At 41.6% G+C, this 20,796-nt stretch overlaps 1 protein-coding gene across 2 annotated transcripts in view; it reads right to left on the reverse strand.

Annotated features, from left to right (window-relative positions):
- Positions 1 to 3,001: 3,001 nt before the first annotated feature.
- The window catches only part of ARHGEF26 (Rho guanine nucleotide exchange factor 26), an 88,087-nt gene continuing 70,292 nt past the window's right edge, over positions 3,002 to 20,796 (reverse strand). For both annotated transcript variants that reach the window (XM_075761715.1, XM_075761714.1), the window contains exons 11-15: positions 19,499 to 19,653; positions 10,819 to 11,028; positions 6,190 to 6,257; positions 5,674 to 5,778; positions 3,002 to 5,143 (exon numbers count right to left, since the gene is read on the reverse strand). In XM_075761715.1, coding sequence (XP_075617830.1) covers positions 5,001 to 5,143; positions 5,674 to 5,778; positions 6,190 to 6,257; positions 10,819 to 11,028; positions 19,499 to 19,653 — 681 coding nt within the window. In that variant the 3' untranslated portion in view covers positions 3,002 to 5,000. The remainder of the gene's footprint in view (positions 5,144 to 5,673; positions 5,779 to 6,189; positions 6,258 to 10,818; positions 11,029 to 19,498; positions 19,654 to 20,796) is intronic.

Here is a 20,796-nt window from a genome sequence, read left to right on the forward strand (position 1 = left end):
TATCTCAGCCCATGGGTTTTCTCACTTCTGCCTTTCTGATTCTCTCCCCCATCCCACCGGGGGAAAGTAAGCGGCTGTGTGGGGTTTAGCTGCATACCAGGGTTAAACCATGACATCAGGTTATCAAGTGATCTATGAGATAATGCTGATGTAAGGTTTTTAACTTTTCTTTTTCACATGGCTAGCCAGAGACCATGAATGTTTCTCCTCCCAGTTCATAGTGCACTTACTGAAGGCTGTTTCTGCCTGTGTGCTAGAGTTTCTAGCATCTTCTGGAACTCCAGGTTATGGAATGAAACAGAATTCAGTGGTGGTAATTAATTCTTCCTGACCTTCGTGTTACCCCAGTTTGCCTAAATGATGTAGTTATGACACAGCTGTTAAAAATCATTTGCAGACTAGTAGAGCTGAGAGCACCACTGAAGAACTATTGCTGTGTAATTCCCAGGAAACAAGACCTCCTCAGATTTCCTCAGTCTTGGCATCAAAATTTACTCTAGGTTTGTTTCTAACACTTGTTCTGTCCCCTTGTTTTGACTAAATGTGTTACTTTAGAAATGGGATACACAGCAAAAATACAAGTTTGTGTGAATATACTGTATAGATACAGTGTTTAAGGGATGTGCATGTAAGTACAATGCTGCACAGACTGCATTCGTGAGGTTGTGTAGGTTGACTAAAGTGGCCCTACTTTTCCTTTTATTTTCAGCAAATGAGCTCTGCATAACAGAACAAATTTATTCTTTGACATGAAAGTCAAGACTAATAATGTCTTACAGCATTACTTTTTTAAAAAGTTCAGCAAATGAAAATGTTTTGTTTATTTTGTTGCAGGGATGATAAAGCAGAAAAGATGGTATTAATAAGTATTCTTCAGTTGTGTCATAGTAGTTGGAAATGCTGAGACAGGTTGAGGCCAGGCGCGCAGTGGTTTCCTGAGGGCTGCCCGCTGGCTTACCAGAACCAAGCGGGTTCCTTCCCCAGCAGCGCTGACGCTCAGCGAGGGGTAAGTGCAAACTGGAGGTTTTGTTCTCACCCACACAGGGACCTCAGCAAGGGCCAGAGATACCCGTGGGACTGCGCATGGCCTCTCCCCACCTTACCTAATGTGTATTTAATTGCATCATGTGAAGTGAAAATGATTCAGGGAACTGAGAGCCTTTAATTGGGTTTTAAGCAAGCTGATCAAAAATAAGAGAAGTCATATAAGGAAGAGCTACACCTTCCTGCCCCTGCAAAGTGAAATGAAAGTGAATTTTACAGTAACAAACTCCCAGCTGCATTCTATCACTGCTGGGCTGTTTAATTAAACAGGAGGTACTAGTGTCATGTCCTCATCCTCAGGGAGGAGAGAGTGAGTGTGCACGTGTGTGTGCACTGGTGGGTGAAAGCAATGAATGAGCTTTTTAGATCATTCCCTCTGAAGCAGAAGTGTTGGTCTTAGAGCAAGTCAGAGTTAAAAGATGACTCTTTTTGTTAATGAAAATATTCTAGAGTTGCTAGAAAAGAAAAAACAAAATAACCTTAGCTTTTGAAAACTTGTTTATGCAAACTTTTTGATAAATTGCTTGTCGTGCTGTCTTGAATTTCCGAGACTTGGAGCTATGAGGGAATTTAGACTAGAGTGCAAGTAGAGTATTTAAGAGGATGTACCAGTTCTGAGCATCGTGCCTGCTGCATGCTGTTTCCAGGCAGATGCTGATGCTACACTGAACAAGATCTGCTGTAGAGTCTTTTATTTCTGCGCATGGGGGCATTATATAGCACAGACGAGCTGTGCAGCTCAGCAAACAGTGATGGCATCAGCTGCTTCCCTAGAAAACTCACTGCTCTTCAGGAGGTGCTGCTCCATCCCTTCACCAAAAGGCCACTGTTTTGTTTTTTTAATTTTGATCCTTTGTTCAGGCATTGTGCAGGTGGGACAAATATCTAGAGGAAGGAATTTGTAGCTGCTAAGGGTGAGGTTGTCACCATGCTGGAGAAGGGATTTCCTGGACCAGGGTTGTGGCCAGCAGCCATCAGGCAGGAGAGGACGGTCCTGAGGCTGCCCTGGCCGCACTGCCAGTGCTAGTATAAGCAAACATCTCTCTTCTTTGTGTACTAACCCCCCAGGTAAGTTACGTGTTATAAATAATTGCAGTGTGGTCTTCCAGCACTTATTATAACTATTTAATAATAACTAATGCAGTCAGCTTTAGCACAAGACCTGGATCCACCATTCCACTTGCCGAGTGCTTGCTATAGCAGGGCCTTGTTTCACCCTTCTTTCTCAATTTTGAATTATTTTCTGTGCAGCTGCTTCTGGAAGTCAGTTGTGCAAAATGTACGGGAGCCCATGGCCGGGCTCTTAGGGGCTCGTAGAGGGCACCCAAGGAGGTGAAGGGTGGGAAGGAATGATGTCTTCTGAGGAACGGCTGAGCACTCAGGGTTTGTTGGGTTTGGAGACAAGGGGTCTGATGGGTGACATCATGGCTCTGCAGCTTCCTGAGGAGGGGATGGGGAGAGGGAGGTGCTGAGCTCTTCTCCCTGGGACCCAGGAACCTGGGAATGGCTCAGAGCTGCACCAGGGAAGGTTCAGACCAGACATGAGGAAGCATTTCCTTAGAGAGGGTGGTCAGACCCTGGAACAGGCTTCCTGGAGAGGTGGTTGGTGCCCCAAACCTGTCAGCATTTGGACAATGCCCTTAGCAACAGGCACTGGGTTGGACCAGCCGATTGTTGAAGGTCCCTTCAGCTCTGCCACAGCAAGCCAAGGGGACAGCTGAAGAGCCTGGGGTGGTGTAGCCCAGCAGCTAAAACGAGCCCCAGCCCTTTGCTCGCTTCCCCCCCATGGGATGGGGGAGAGAATCAACAAGAAAAATGATGGTGCTATTTGTTTTCAGAGACCAGAGAACTTAAAATGCCACAGGTTATAGAACAGATTTAACTTCTCTGACAAGAATGACATTAAGAAATAATGTTGAACTGCAAGTTGTTAAAGAAAAATTGAAGCTTTTTCTAGTAAGGACTTAGAAGTATTTTATTGATTGTTGTCCTATAAAATCATAGAAGTCTTTAACTCCTGAAGAACCATGTCTGACAATAGGAAAAATGAAAAAGGTATTTAAAAAACATTACAGCATTTTTTGGAAAAACTAGGTATGAAAAATATATACAATTATTAAAAAAATCTGAATAAAATTAATGTCTGGATTTATACATTCAGTTATGTGTTAAACATCTTTCTTAAAATATTAGCAGTATTTTTACTATGTTAAATAAGTCTCTGTTCAATTTACAGTTTTTCTCATTGCTATTTTATCAGTCCACTTATAAATTAATTTACAAGGGTGTATAACCACTGTCAGACTGTCAAGGTAAGTAGTTTTGTACAAAATTATTGCCTCCTTAATATAAATTGTTACAGAGATACTTCTTTATAAACATCCAATTAATTCACAAATTGAATCAACATATTACAACCCCTTTAAAAAAGACAGGGAATGCAACAAGCAGAAAACCTTTGTCCTACAAGTTTTTCCCTCAGTTTTATTGACTGTGTATTTCTACCCTGCTGAGTAGTTGTCAGCTGGTCCTTAAAAAGGTGAAGATTTGTGTAATACAAACTGTCACACCTATATACAGATGCGATGCACTGACATTTACTTCATTTTTGAGTGCATTTTGTTCACACAACATTATGTGGTTGGTTGTTGCTGTGAAATTCCAAAGCTAAACTGCAGGTGTTGTGTGTAGTGCAAGTGTGCAACATCCTCCCTCGAGCAGAGCAGCGTGGGGGGAAGCAGCAGCCGCGGGGCTCTGCTGAAAGCCACGGGCTCAGGAGTGTTCTACCTACCGCTCGCTCGCCCTTCCCTCCCTGGCTCTTGCCTGAGGCAGCCAGTGCCACCCGTCCCACCGGAGCAGGGGACGGCAAAGAGAACAAAACACCAACTTCTGCAAGGCACTGAGCTCTCCCCTTCCACGTTGTTCCTCGGTGGTGGTCAGTCAGGATCCCCTCTGCATTCACACGGTGCTAACACGTGTTAAAGACGGAGGGAAAGTCAGGTTCAGTTGAACTTTTTGCTTCCATGGAAGGAAAAAATCTCTAGTACAGAAGAGCAGAAAGACTAAAAAAACCCAAAAACTCTGAAACAAATCCCAACACAGTATTTCACCTTTTCTGCAATCCCTATCATAGCCCTTGCTCTGAAGCACCAATTTAATAGGAAGACCAAGTTAAACACATTTCTAGTAGTTCTGTGCCTTTAAAATACCTGTGCTAAAACAGCTCTGAGAACAATATAATCAACATGGTCTATTTTGGAACAGTTGGGACCTCATTCATGCTTTCAGCCATCCTTGCACCTCTGCAGCACTAGAAGGTGAGAAAGTCTGAGCTGCCTGAGTAAGTATTGGTGCCCGTCCCCCATGGCAGGAGGCACCGCTCTGGTTGTGTCAGCTTTGCCAACATCAATGAGAGAGCTAATTACTTCTTTATGAACTACAGGGCTGGTCAGGGCACACACCGGCTCTGACGCACGCTCCATACTGTGAATGGGCACTGCAGTTTCCTGAGAGCAGGACATCCCCCCCCTCCCCGTACTGCTGTTCACTTCCAGCTCGACGGTTTGGGTGAGTTTCTGGTCTTCGGTCACTTGTGCTGACTGCTACACCGAGTTCTGCTCAGAAGTCAAGCTGCTCGAAAACAGATGGAGAAAGAACACCTGAAGAGGCAGGGATAGGAACTCAAGTTGGAACTGAAATTTGAGTGAAGGAGATGCACAGCTGATGTCCAGTGCCTAATAAGCTACTTCTAGTTGAAATCTGCTACAGGTCGAGCCAGGTCTCAGTTCAGAGCTCTCAAACCACAAAACAAAAAGAGATGAGCAGCCAAAACACCCGTGCTCTGTTAAGCATTGGTGAGCCTCATCTCCCAGGCAAGAGCTGAAGGGCGTGGAATTGCAGCCCCCGCTGCCAGGGTTAGTGCAAATCCTGCGGCAGGGTATGGAGGAGCAGAATGTCTACACGTTGGTTTCAAGTCCGAGTAAACGTCCCATCCGCTCCATGTTCTTGTCAATCGTGGCACGACACGTGATTTCTTTAGCACACTCCATGGGAAACCAACCTCTTTCGCCATCCCGCAATCGTTCCCCTTCATACCAGCCTGCAAGGGTGAACGGACAAGGAGTCACACACCTCCTCAGCGGGGTCAAAGAGACATTGCCTGGAGTGTGTGTGTGTGTGTGTCTCGCACTTGAACAGGCACAGCTGCCACAGTCATCACACACATCATCTGCTGACCTTTGCAGTGAATAAAGTGCTAGATTAAGGTTTGGCAGGTTTGTTTTTTTTTTAATACAGGCAGACTAGGAACAGAATAGTATGTAAAAATAAATATTATATGAAACAAGTGTAATAAATTTTTATATTGTAATTCAAATATAATTTGAAATAATATGAAGAATGTAATACTGCAATTTAAAGAAAGCAATGCAGCACAAGTGAGATCTTTGATTTCCTATGTAGTATCAAATGCCATCATTAAGTTAGCATTTAGTGCTTCAGGCAGCCCTGAGTCAGCACATCATGAGCCACCAGCAGAAGCACTTGCATGGCCAGGCAAGAATCAGTGTTGATCTGGGGGCACTTGATGCTACGGAAAACGTAGGCAAACCCCCTGTACTTAACACTCACCGTCATTTACTTTTTGATAAACCAAAACAACATCAGCAACTTGAAGAGACAGTTCATCTGACTGCTTTGCTGTGTAAGTTCTGATGATCTCTACCTGAGTCAAGGCTGTGGAAGAATAAGTCTGGCTGAATTAATTCACATAACAGAGTAGCTTTTATTTATATATACATACATATATAAAATTTATTTTAATATTGTCCATTTTAGAGTATATTCCCCCAAAGGAGGCAGCAAATGGCTTCCTAAGCAATCACACACAAACTTGGGATAAACATAAGGGAAGGGGCTTTGTGCTTTTGCCAACAAACCACTGCCCAGGGCGGAGTTAACGATGCAAACGGCAATGACTGCACGAAGCAGAATGCCCCAGCAGAGCCCCTGTGTGCGGGAAGAGACGGCACCGGCACGCCTGCTACAGGAGCCCAAAGGGAGAGCTCGCTCAGAGCCTTGCCGAGGGGGCTGCGCGTCTCCACTCTCCTGCCGCAGCGCTTGGACATCTCCCCAGTTTTGACTTACTTGTCCTGTCCGTTTTCTGCCCGTCTCGGTCCTGCCCAAGCGCAGTAATCCAGCGAGCTCTGTCGCTCCTGCCAACAGCAGAGAGAGAACTCAGCTTCCCAGCTCCTGCTCTGGACAATGGTCACAACTCCCCTTTTCAAGAGCCTCTATTTAATTTTTTTCCTCTCTTGGGTAAAGAAAACAAAACAAAACCTCCCTTCTCTTCCTCTCAAAATATGGCCAGAAGGTGTGATACTACTTCTATAATCTATTAGTCAAACATATTTAACTGTTTTAAGCATGCTGGATCAGAACAAAAAAAGCATATATATATATATATATATATATATATATATATATATAGGCTGTGGAATATGTATATATATATATATATGACCTACTGGCATGCTGTCTTATAGAATGGCCTTTTAACTTTTTTTTGAGTAATGCAGGTAAACCTTTCCACTAGTGTATGTGACATACTTTTTAGTAATCTTATTAAAAAAAATAAAAAATCTAATGTACAAAGCATTTGCTAACTGCAATACAGCAATTTTTAATATACAATACCAACAGGCTTCCTGTGAGTAAGAACTATCTATCTGCAACGTGCACTTAGAACACAGCGCCAGAATGAAACCAAGAACTGAACCTGCTGTTTCTGGGTGCTCTCAGCAGGACACATTTCCCTTTCCAGATGTGGCGGGGGGGTGTGTCTGTGTGTCACTTACTTGACTCTCACCTTGTATAACTAAGCAAAAACATACCCAATCTCAGATCCCACGTGCCAGAATTTCTGAGGACAGCAGGAAGAAGTGCTATACAACAAATCACAGAAGGGCAAATTACTGACAACTGATTTTGGAAGGGAGTGGAACAAGCTAACGTGATGTCGGACACTAAAGGAAAGAGAAAGCTAATCCTAAATCACCCTGATGATGGCTGAGTTGTAACAACTTAATCATTGTAACTTTGAACTTAATTCCAAAAACCAAACATTTCAGAGAAATTAGCTTTTGTCTCACGTTTGCTGAGAGGCTTTGCTATCAGTACAGATTAGAATAGCACAAGGGAGTTGCAGGGTTGAATTTTCCTATTCCTCCTAAGAGAAATTTTTGTTGCTATCTTTGGCTAACCAGTTTTTAACTAAAATAACGAAAAAGATCCGCCTTCTGCTGAGACCTGATTTTGTCAAAAATCTGAAACATCTGAAAACAAAACAGAATTCTGTTTGGAAATAGCACTGGTGTCTCCAGAAGTGTCAGAAAAAAGGGACATTCACACAAGGTACAAGAGACTCCCCTAGAGTACATCTTCCAGGAGGCACCATCGCTCAGGAACAGACGACGCTTCAGCAAGGGGATGTACTCGGCCTCAGACGTCCAGCCCGAAGAGCAGAGGGAGGGCAGGAGTGACCAGAGCATCCCACTACGCCTCCACCACCTCCCGGCCTTCCTGCTAGCTCTAGAAATCTCTGCTCTGTACACAGCCTGCCACCACTCCCTTTGGAGGAAGGGATTCACAACAGAGGTCTTTTCTGAGTGTGCTTCTTTCAGAATGAAGAAAATATCCCACTGATTATTTTGAATATAAATAGTTGTACTGGTTTTTTTGGCATTTACGAAGAAACTCTGATCGTTGTTTTTTTAAAATGCCCAGCACACATTCTTCCTCAAAGATGAAACTGCTGCACGTGTCCTACTAACATTTGACACCCATTGATCTCATACAGATGGCCAAAACTATAACTCATGCTACTTCAGACATTTCAGTCACTAGAAGTAGGTGATACTCGTCTTGTTGGGTTTCAACCAAAACAAGAACCTCTGTATACAATTTTGCATGAGCTTAACTTTGTGGCTTTTTTTTTTTTCTTTTTTTCAGAAACAGGTGTTATTTAGACTCATACTTTCCTTTCCCTGTAAGCATTTGTAACAGGAAAACTACATTTCCTTTCAGAGGCCTGAGCAAAACAGGACAATGCCAGAGCATCTCCCAGCTTAGGCGTATGTTTCTTCATAATCTGTGTATACCACCTACTTTGCGCCTTACAGTAACATACCAGTCCTGACCTACCGCTGGTACTTGGGAACCACCACACATATGTGAAGCGGCAAAACACGATCAAACTGCGGGTCAGCAAAACCACGTGGAGTTTTACAGGTGCAAAGCCCTGTTCAACAAACCCTCTGAGTCATCCAGCTTGGCCTTCCTACTGTAGATTCCCCTCCCATCCTTCTCAAAGTTAAGAGAAAGTTATGTTTTTCTGTACCTTTTGTATACATAATACTCTATAAAAATAGGTAATTTTCCAATAAAGTACTTCTTTTTAGAATCTTTGACTGACCATTTGCTAGACGGCTATTTATATTACAAACAGTATATAGCAAATCAATAATAAATCTGCAGAACAAAATGTCTTTTCATAAAAAGGCCAGACAACTAAAAATGTACTGCATTTTTTTTCCCCAATAAAAACGCATTTCCAAACAAGTCTGAATCATCTGCTTACTTTATAATGAGATCTTGAATAGAAATCATTAATGATCTATAGTTTCTTTCAGGGTTATTCTAAACTTTGAAAGCAAACCTAAACCCGTCAATTTTTCCAGGCTGGGGTATGTCTGGAGCACTCCGTTTCATGTCTTCTATCCCGCCTCCAGCTTCCACTAAAACAGATCAATCTTTCACTTTTGTGAAGGGTTGTGTGGCAGTTAATGGCACCACAGAGAAGCGATGGCCTCTTGGATATTTGCACCCAAAAGAACAAGACACTTCTTGTTGCTCGTTTCTAAAGCAGAACGCTCTTCAAAACTGCGTCAGGAGAACAAGGACCACCTCTATCCCAGCACAGCTTCCCAGGACACTGCCAAACTCCTCCTCCCATTTAATCCAGTACTATTTCCACTTCTGCACCATCCAACCATTGTAGTAAATAATTCACAAATCACTGCTCCAGGACAAGAGCGTTCTGCATCCCTATCCTAACACCATTTCCCTGCTACCACCATCATATCATGCCTCAGGACGCGCCTGTGCCTATTTCCTCCCACTAGTGCTGTGCTCTACATGGAGATGATAGCACAGTAGAAATCGCTAAAAGAACTGACAATTAAAATAAGATACTATAAAACAGTAAGGGACAAACCAGCGCAGAAATGTATCAGAGACAGAACAAGCTTAAATGAATCTCTGCAGTCAGATTATTCAAGGTGGCCTTCTCAAGAGAAGTATCAGGAAAACCTCCCTTAATTACAACAGTAAAAGCAATTATTTTCCTCATCGTCACCTGCATTACGCTTAGATTCGCGTGCTGAGTTCCTCAGCGCGCACAGCAGCACGGTGTGCCACAGGATGAGATGGAAGGGTGTTACAGAGAGCCTGAAACTCTGACTCTCACCCCCTCGACTCCTTCTAACGGACCTTTCTTTAGAAATTTAAGAACCTGCAGTTCAGCACCGAGTTCTGTTCCTCAAGGTCTGCGATGCTCTGACCTACCTGTAGGACAGCTATACATTTCAGGAGGCTGTAGAACACATACATACACAGCGCTTTCGACTACAGTGTACGATTTGCTGTTCCAGTTTACTATAGGCACTTAGCCGCTGGACATGATGATTAGATAAAAGTGCTATGCTAGCAGGTAAGCTAGGCAGAAAACCTGTGTCCTGACTTCCAGTTCTCAGAGAAGCATTTACACACATCGTACTCGTGCTACAACAAAACCCAGTGATGACTCAGATACTTAGGTCACGTTTGTAGTTCAAATTAAACAGTGAGAAACTTCCACATTGCCATATGTAATCATTAGATTGTGTAGTTTACTTAACACTTGCGTTACCTGGCAGAACTTTGATGCCTTTTTTTTTTTAACGTGGTATCACTTAAGTTGAAAATAAATTTAATGGAAATTCCTTCCACAAACCCCAAGAAATCCAACCTGCTTAAATTTTTGTCCTGCAGCCCTTGTTTGCCTCAACATTTACAACTAGAAGGGATTCAGTAACCCCTGACTAGGGAGCTGGCAACCTCCATTGCACAGGTAGTTCTTGGCCTGAAGACCCAAAATGGCAAGGTGTAATAATAAATACTTCAGTTTACAGAATTTCAGCATATGCCTTCGATTTTCCATTATTCCTACACCGTGACCTCAAGGAAAGAGAATGACACTAACATGATGTGCATTTACAACCACCGACTCCTCTCATGGCAAGATGGCATTGCAGAAACTGAAGTAGGTTTGCAGAGGCTTTATTGGATTCCGATAGGAATAGCACACTCTCCTACTCTGGCACTCATTAAAAACCAGAAAGGCTTGTCCGGGTCCCCTTCCCTCCCTGTGAAAGCACACACTTACCATGCGACAGTGCAACCCCAGCAGCCGTGAGTGTCGCAGCGAGAGCTTCAGTGTGACCAAGCAGGTACCAGCACAGTCCACAACAAGAGCATCGTTTGTGCAGTACGGCCCCTTTGGTCGCTGCTGATCAGACACCCCACAGACTGCCCGCTTGGGCACTCTCGAATTTCGATTTCAACTTGCCAAAGAGACAGGAGCGGGGTGTTTCATACTACCTGGAGTGGGTTGTGCGGGAGGAGGCAGCCTGCTGAGATGATCAGGTGAAAGATTACAGGAACTAACTATTTACTTACGGAGTCTCTGTTCCCAGGAGCATCTCCACCTTCTCTCCTGCATGGTTACTGAGGACCGCTAGCCTGAAGAGGTGAGCGGCAGCACTCTGCCGCGAGTAGAGCATGGTTGAGGTGTTCTTTACAGGAGAGGAAGTCAGGTCCTCGCTGTCACACTGTTGTACCACCAGCTGGTCCCTTAAAGAGTAATCTGTGACACTGTAACTCTCTTCACTGCAAAACAAAGGAGGGAAGAAAAAACCCACAAGTTAATGTTCAGATTTTCCATTAAGAACATCTGGAAGCAAACTCCGTCATAGAATCCACTTTTCACTACACAGTATGGCACAATTCTTCTGACACCTCAGGTGAACTTTTCTGTTTGTTTTTCCAAGATATAAAGTAGATCGGTTTTTAAACCCCATGGAATTTCATTTAGTGGCACAGTTAAATGATTTTGGCGTTCTTGAGATGGTTTAAGCTCAACTTACTCCACTCAATTTGAGAACAGACACAGGAACTGTATAGAATTGTGTTTTTTCTTCTCTAGTTTCAGATGAACAACAGACCTTAACTGCAGAATGTTATAGGAAAAAAAATAAAATTTCCTTTTTCCTGTGCCTGTAAAACTATGGGTATGTATATTGCTTCCAGATAAATACCACTGATTTTCATTTTAAATACAGGATAATCAGCTATACTCCTCACCCATTTGCACTGCAGAAAGTCTAGTCTAAAAAACTATTTCACAATATTCTGAAACATAACCTTAGTCAACTCAAATTTTAAACTGAATTTTAAAAATGGGCAAAGGCTTGTCACATCCTATTGGTTTTGCGAAATGCACTGTGCAAACTCCCTTTTAGAAAGTACTTTGTAAATAAATACACCAACACTAAGCGATATGAATGAAGATGGCTACACATGCTGAGTAACTTCCCAAAAGCGACTAGAAAGAAGCCTACGAAATAAAGCACGTTAGAAGCTTTGCTTTCCTTATGGTTGAAATACAGGTAAAGCAGTGGACAAAACTTATCTTGGCTGACGCAGTACCACATTTGACGCAGAAAACAGAAGCCCTCAGAACTACTTCTCATGTTAAAGTCATTGACGGTTGAATTATGCCAAAATGATGTTACGGTAGTTTTCCCAGAGAGGTGAAAACTTGCAGACATCAGACACCAGGAATCACAACATAAAAGCGTCACTGATTTTTAACAACAGAAGGACTTCAATGAAAAGGTGCACTCCTCCCTGAACAGCAGCCTTTTATTTCTAAAGGCAGAATCACTGCAGCTAATCCAGCCCTTCCTGACAGGCGAAGATGGGGCAAAGGCAGGCAGCAGCGTGTCTGGCCGAGGCACACTTACACACCACAGAGCTGGACGGGAGCAGGAACCGGTTGCTTCAACCCCCCTGCTCTTCCACCCGAGGTATCTGCAACGTGTGCTTTGACTTCCAAATATCCCGACGTCTTCAGCAGCATCCTTCAGCACCTTGAACTGAGTTCAGCCAGTTCTCATACCTAGTGGTTTCGCTACTTACTCATGTCAAGGCACTCCTGGAAACATCTTTTTTCAAGTGGCAAGTAACTGCATTTCCAAATTTTTTAAGTCGTGAAACATAAAGAAACAGTTAAAAGAACCTACATCACTTAAGAAATAGCCATTGATGACCAGAGACAAGACACCAGCTGAAAAGGCCTTTTTGTTTCCACTGAAGCTTGTGAGTGTATTTCCAAGAACTGTTTTACATGTGTTTGCAAGTTTACCAGGACATATCATCAACCCAGGACGGTGACAAACCGATTACCTCACAACTTCATGTAAGCTTATAAACTTTTTTCAGGTTGTTGTCCTACACTGGTGCAACAAGAAAAGATAGGAAAAACCTGCTTATGTAGGCATACAGCCAGTCCTCCCTCCTAGCCCGTACATCGCTGCGCTTGTCAAGTTTTGCAGTAAATCAAATACATCACATTTTAAGGTGCAACTATACATACTCCACCCTAAAGTAAAATCTATTTAGACTTCAGTGTCAAGTGATGAAAAGCTATGCTAGAGCCTCATATTTCTATGGCTCATTAAAATACTTTAAATTGAAAAAATACTTGAGAAGATTAATTTTGCTGCCAGAGATATACAGACACCTAAGCGCTGAACTGATACAAATCAAATCCCAAACACCTGGACCTGAAGCCATCCGAAATGCTGATGGTGACAAACCCCTTCTGGCAGGTGCAAATGAAGCGAATTCTTCCTTTATGGCTGCTCAACGTTTATAAGAAAATGGACAGACGCTGCTTTAGTATCTGCTGGGATATATTGTACTCATTTTGTGAAACGTCAGAAAAATACCTGCACATACCTCAGTAGTTAAGATAATGGTCTTCATAATTCTTATTTTTAATCCTTCAGAAAAAGAATTGTTGAAACACAACTAAGCAACATTATGACTCCAAACAGAAGGTATTGCTGATTTCAGTGACTGCAGCATCAGAAGAATTTCTCTATTCTTCAAGTGTCAACAGGTTTAAGGCTCATACTACGTTTGTGGATTTTTGTGGATTAACAGTTTCTGCCAGTGCATCCACTGTAAAAACAAAGTTCTTATTTCAACTGTGTGGAGTACTTTTTTACTTTTGTGCTGTGAATTAAATACTTGAAATGCGTTTTTCTTTCAGTACAGCTTTGTACATTCTCAAACAATCGACATAGTTCCATTAGTATCGTGTTCTAATCCTTTTTGCAAGTATTTTTTTTCTTCCCCTCTTTGGTTGAGGGGTTTGGGGGCTTTACAAAGGAAGCAGGAGCAAAGACAGACAAGCTTAGTTAGATTTAGCCTGTAGAAGGACTGAAATGACTGTAGCTCATAAGAAGATGAACACTTTCCTTCCCTGTTTCTTTTCCTCCAAACATCAAAAAGGCACCAGCAGTTCACCCCGTCTCCTGGTGTTTCCACTCCAAGGGCTGGAATCACAACTCCCCGTACAGGTACCACTGACAAAGGCACAAATATCCCAAAACTTCCAAGAGCACTGCTGCAAGAACCTGAAACACCTTTAAAAACTCTCCACACAGCTTTGATTAACCTAGCTTTGGATCAGACTGTTGCTTCCATGTTCCTTCTTAGAGTAAAAAATAAAAAAAAAAAATCACATAGGAAGTGAGATGGAAGCAGCAAACTCTTTTAGAGCTCTGTAAAAAATGAAGCCAAGTTAATTACTATTACACATGACTTCTTGGGTCCCAAAGCAGAAAAGAATACAGATTACAAATAGGTCTTGGTCTAATTAAAGGAATTTAACATAAGCACACTGAAGCTGGGAGAATCTTCAGTATTTCAGCATGTGGAAAGCTAAGTTTTAATTTCTGCACATATAACCCACAGATGCTAAAAGGAATCTTAATTCAAGTGTATTCTGTGCATCCTCACCTTTTGGGGAAGGTGTGCACTCAGTTCTTCCCTGAAACGCAGCAACTTTAACTTTACTGTGATTGTCCTACTGCAGAACAGCCTCAGTGTCTGAAGAGAGGCTACGAGAGAGGAGGGAGCAGAGACTGGGGATTTAGGTTTCCCAGTCCCCTAAATCCAGCTCTAGATTCAAATTCATTCATTTACCTATAAAAAGATGCTACTTATCACTTGAAGACAATTCTTTCAAGTGCCATCCGTAGCAGCTGAGGGGTCCTACTGAAGAAGAAAAAAAACATTTTCTATCTAATATTTATTAGTCTCTCCTCCTTTCTTTTTTCTTAAAATATAGACTCTAAAACAGGGAAAGGTTGGTTTCTTTGGTGGGGGTTTTTTTGGTGGTTTTTTTATTGAATTTTGTTTAGTAGGGTTTTTTTAAGAAGTCAGTTCAGTATTTTAGTCTAGGCAGTCCCTGCTTGGAATCTCCAAAGGCAGAACTAGCAAAACCAGGTAGGGATGCTGCTGTAGTTATTTGGGAATCTTGCATCTGAAAAAGAAATGTAGTCTACACATTTGCATAACTAACAATAAATGCATTTCTTACTAATTACCCAACAGAGAGAAACCTCTACAAATCCTTCCTATTTCTTATCTCCATTCAACAAAACAATCTGATTTGAAACTACTACACAGCACTCATCTTTTCACCTCCCGTGCCCTCCGTGAGGCCGCAAACGCTCCCCCTTCCAGACGGATAATGAAATATGCCGGTAGAGCTGACAGTGCAGGAACGAGCAGATGTACATAAACGGAGAGTTAATCCGCTCAGCCAGGCAGCGCAGTGACAGGAAGGACATTTAACACATTCTTTAAAATTATTGTAATCGGGTAACACAAAACATGCCAACATCCATCTTCAGTTTAACACTGAACTTTTTTGCTAAACTTTTATTTAGGTTCAGAACATGAAACAACAGGAGTATTTTATATCCCTTCACAGGGTATGCATGCAAATTTTAGAGGCACTTTTATGAAGACCAAATATCTATTGATGTAATATCACCTGTTCAAGGAAAACCTATACTCGAACAGAAAGCACCTGCTCAGTCTCCCTATTTCCTTTACTCTTTCCATCATATATTTAGAGATTCAAATCCTTCATGAATCTTCTTCAGCTACGTTTCATCATAGCTGAAGAAGCTGTGCTACTCTGAAAACCTCAGTGTTCCACAGAAGTTACTTTGCATTTGTGCGTGCCTTCGTTACCAAATCGCCCCTGGCACCCTGAGAAAAGCCATGGGTTTGCAAGCAGCTGCAAACAGGCAGCGCTCCCAAAGCAGTGAACCTTTGGGTGATTTCCAGCGCATGAAGTCCAGCTGCATTCCACTGTGAAGGTATCATCTCAGGAGCTGACAAGCCAGAGAGCCGTTAAGACAGACAGGATTCTGGTGGTATCCTTGGGGGATTATGGAAAACAGAATGTTCAATAAATGCACACTCCTTCACAAATAGAAGCCTCTCTGGAGTTCACCTGAAATCTTCTAAAAGCACTCAGGATTTTAACTGGTGAATATTCTGAATAGCTGGATAAGGCAGCTGTTTAGTTGTATATAACAAAACTTTATTAATTCTGCAGTTCTCCTGAACTCTGCAGAACAGAGAGCTAGCTCACGGGCAGCTTTGAGCATTAATAACTGAAATATGTAACCAGATCTTCATGGTCCCAGGAGGGCATGTGGAAAAGAGGGAGCCATTTGACTTTTGGTAGAGTTCAAAGCTAGCTGCATCCTATTTTTAGCAGAATATTGTCACAGTGTGCGCTTCTGAGTCTGCAAACAGAGAAATCCCCCCCTCTGCAGCCTGGTCCTCTCCTCAGGCAGCTACAAACCCTGCCGTGCCTGGCCAGACACCCAGCAGTTACCTCTCAGCTGTGCAGGAGAGGTATGGTGATACCTATACCCCCATACCTGTTGTTTTAAAGAGAGGGAGAAAACTGAAAACTCATTATGAAGTAGTACATCTATATCAATTTGGTATTCTGCATTTTAATAAAGCACTAATTTCATCATACTTCGTGGAACTTGGAATAGTTTCTTCGCTAACCCAAGAGAAAACAAATCTCCCAAGCACGACACAAGTAACAACAATTGTACTGTAGTGCACGTGAATCACGAGGCAGCTTGAGAGAACTACTCTAAAGATGAATTACATTGCAGGTTACTCCTTGTGTCAGAATATTACCTTCAAAACCCAATGTCAGCACAAGCTATCCATTTACTGGTCCCTATAGTGGATGTCATGGCCAAAATGGTGGCAATTCACAGTACAGCAAGGAGGTAAATAAAAAAAAGAGCAGAAGCCAGAAAAGCAAAAAGAGAATGGAGTTAGAGAATGAAAGAGAATGAAAGAAAAGGATAAAATACAACCACAAAGCTGAATGAACAATCCAGCCAATTCCCTATCCACCGGGTGGTCTAGCTGCTCTTCTAGAGGGCAATTCAGACATGCTAATACTCACTATTCTTTCTGGGGTAATGCATTAAAACTTTACAAGTACTAAGAGAGTCTCTTTTTATTTTTTTAAATTACATTTTAAAAAAAAAATCAGATTGTATCTACACAGTAGAAGGGGCTACAAGAAAGGACTACTGAACAGGATAAAAGTTGCCAATAAACTAAAAGCTGAGCAGTGCATAAATGCAGATGTCTATTCTCCAAAATCTTGTGTAGAATGACATACATCACAAGTTCATGTGTCCCTTTTTGGTCTAACCTCAATGGCCAGTCGAGGATTTTTCAGTAGCTGTTTGCCTTACTTCTTCGAAAAGTCAGTGTGATGAAGCAACCGACTACCCTGTTGCTGTACAGCACACAAATCAGAGCCTGAATGATTACCAAGGTATATGCAACACACATAAAAATGGACTGTCCAGTAGCTGACACTGAAAGTATAAACCTCTGAAATATTTCAGTGGCATGATAGATGATTGCCACACAGCGTCCATTAAAAAGGAAGATATTTTAGTAGCTAAATTCCATTTAACCCTCTTAATGGGTGAGAAAAGGCAGTTAAACCTTGCCATTTCAATCAGGAGGTGAAGTTATAGCTGAGGAAGATTATGATGAATAAAGTATCAGTAGAATTAAACCTAAGAACTCTGGAGCATGCCTAAGTATACACCAGCACAAGATCTTCCTTTATCTTTTTGACAGCTAAAACGTAACTGTTCTCATTATGAAAAGGTTTCTGGAGCGCTTGCTCACTCTGCATTAAAAATGCAGTTCTCCAGCAATGATTCTGACCTTTGGAAAGTGTCCCCAAAACGAGGAGGGGAGCAGCAATGTACACCGTATCTGCTTGGACTAGTACTTTGCAGTCACCACCATGGCTTCTCTGACCAGCACCATCGAGCCCGGCCTTTCAGAAGTCAGGACTGAGCCATCCCCAGCTCTGCGCAAGGTTCTACATATATGGCAAACCGCTTGGACGGCAGAGCTAAAGATTAACTTTTGGGTAAAGACTGAACAGCATGATTGCAGCACTAAGTAATTAGTATTTTTAGTACAGTAGTGAGGAGCGATTTTTTTATGCAATGTTAAGGATCTTCTGAAATGCAAGAGTTCAAGTAAAAACACAAACATTTAAACTCAACTAGCAACAAATATTTCTGTCCACTGCTGTGGCATCCATGGTAACACTGTGGGTGGGAGAATAGATCACCAAAAGCCCAGATATTTATTAATAAGCTTATTCACTTGGGCAAAGTGTGTGCTTCACGCTCAGAGTATCTGGGAGGCTGCAGAAATCAGTCCTTTGCAATTACATCCATTCGTTTAGGGGGTCTTGGCAGAATGACTATGTGAATTTGATCATTAACATGAAGTGTTCGTTAGCTTTGGCTGCTGGGGCCATTTAGGACAGTTCAATTCCAACAGCTGGAAGCTGTTACAAATCAAAAGCCCCGAAGTTTGGATAAGATATGGTGTTATAAAAATCTGTTTTATAATCTGGACAATAAGCCATCACATAGGAAACCAATAAACAATGTAACAACAACGATAATACATTTTTCACTGTCTTCCCAACTCAAACATTTACTTAGCTACCAACACCATCATACGTTAACAGTACTCCCATGAGAAAAGAAACGCACTGTTTAAGAACATGCGCTAGAACTCTGATGTGCTGCCAGTGATTTAACAAGGGACTTTCACAGAAACATTTCAGCCTCAGCTTTGATAAACACCCAGTCCCAGAAACATGTTCACATCAGTAAGATAGCTGGGGAGAGATCTATTCACTTTTCTTCCCGTCTTTATAAAAACCCCTTCCACTTAAATACTCTTTCCCCCCTATTTTCATTTAGCTTTCTCTTTGCTTAAATATTAGCATTTTCTTCCCAGATCTTGTATCATACCTCATTCCTCAAAATTTCTTACTTAAATTAGGAATCTGAAGTTTCACAAAAGGGTTTCTTTTAAAAATAGCTGGTGTTTGGCTTAACTAGCCAACCTAGATGCAAAATAATTGTTCTACAAAACAGGCTTTAGTCTTGGGAATAAGGTTTATCTATCAAGTATTATCTAATCGCTACAGCAGAGGATGTAAATTCCATTCAAGTCAATTATTCTAAATGTTGCCTCAAATCTAGTGATAAAAGTTTAAATGGAGACTGACAGAAGTGGTCTCCCATACATCATTCTCAAACAGCCCAACTGTGGAAAGCATGGAGGGAATGAAAATTAACATTTCTTTATCCTTCCAAAACTCCTCCCTTTGCTAAGGCATCAAGGATGAACTTTTTAATTTCTTTGACAATTTGGAATTTCAATTGCATTTGCCAAAAATATATCCTGTTAAACAAATGGTTACTTGTCATTTTGAAACACGGTCTGGTTGAGCAGTAGTAGAAAGTCAAACATCTACGTAATTCCTTTACTCTCTCAGACATGGCGTATTAAAACATACAAATGGCTTCACAAATGTTTATGGGACTTAGAACATGTTTAGTCTGTATTTCCTCCTGGTTTATGCTGCAACTGTACCAGGTCCACTTCTCTTTGAATCATTCTTTCAATCAGTCAATCAAGTGGCTAGAAAACAGGTAAAAATGCTGTGGATGCAATAAAGTTTGCCCCTCCAAAGCCAGAAAGCTTTGGTTTTCATTTCCCCAGGGGTGAGGCACACACAGAGTCACAGTAACTTTACAAGACAGCGGTAACTCAGCTGTTCTCTCTGGTGTTCGAGGAGTTGAACACAAGGGCAATTTTACATTGGTGAAGCTCTTACCTCTTCTTCTTGGTGATAATGAGGACATCATTAAAGAGGAAGAAGTACACCTGCTGTTTAGAAGTTCTTTTAGAAAAAAGTCCAGTGTCTTCTACATATGCTGTTAATTCACCCCTTTTCACTAACCACCGTGAAGAGGAAACCAATGGAAATGGCTACAAGGCAAGAAAATAACATTTTAATCCTTCAAAAGTAAAGACTTTTAAAAAACAGATAATAGAGTATTATATACTTGGGAAAAAATGTTTGAATAAACTCAACGCTCAGAGATTGCAAGTACAAGCATGAAACAGAGGTTACCAAGGTTTAAGGTATCTTCATCATTCATATCATACACAAGTAATAGCCTGCAAATACTTGAAAATCACTCATGCACATGACCTAATTGCTCACCTAAGATAAAAATGAACAGACTTATTGGTCATACTTGGGATAGAACAGACTATACAAGATCTCCTAAGGAGATTAAAAATAAAAAGACTGTCTTCCAAGAATACGTAAGTTTTTTTAGAGTAAGCAATCATTCTTCAAGCACGTATGAACACTGGATTTTCCTCTAGGTACCTCACAGCTTTTCTACCTGAACAGCTGGAAAGACAAGCTTCTCGTCTCAAACATCAGAAACATGCACACTGTGTTTCATCACATCCGTAAGGCCAGTTAAAGTGATGCTGTGCCTTCTGACGGTATGTTCTGTACCATGCACAGAATTCAAAAAAGTAAATCCTTTAACAGAGAAATATACTGTACAATCCACTTTGAAACATTCTGTGAGTAGATGAGATAAACAGATGATGGAGAGAGCATACAAGATTAGATTGGTCCTAATGCAGTACTGACCATTATTATTGAGATGTTCAGAGTATGCAACCTTTTTTTTCCATGAAAAAGCAAAGTACATGAGGAATGTCAGAAGGCTTTACTAAATGTGGTAAAATCCATTTTCTACTCTATAAGTAAACTGAAGTTCCAACACAGTTCCGTGAAAGAATGTGTAAAGCAGTATGTGATACATAGGGTTTTAATTAGTCGTCCATTTTAATGCCAAAACATTGTTTGCTCATGACATCATAAATTCTCCAGTGGTTTTGAAAGACACGTCTGAAAGTTTTGAGAGGACCTCTCTTTAGGTACCCACTTACAAAAGGCCATATTAATAAATAACTGCCCTTCCTCAGGATCAACTCCAGCTTTTTTCTCCCCCCCCCCAATCTTCCATTTTGTCAGAAGAGGTGACTCATTATTTGACCACAATTGCTTTGTCACAGTTGAAGGAGACGGGAAGTCAGACTGCTTGG

This window comes from Balearica regulorum, chromosome 9 (genome assembly GCF_011004875.1).
Source record: "Balearica regulorum gibbericeps isolate bBalReg1 chromosome 9, bBalReg1.pri, whole genome shotgun sequence".
In the NCBI taxonomy this organism is placed as follows: Eukaryota; Metazoa; Chordata; class Aves; order Gruiformes; family Gruidae; genus Balearica; species Balearica regulorum.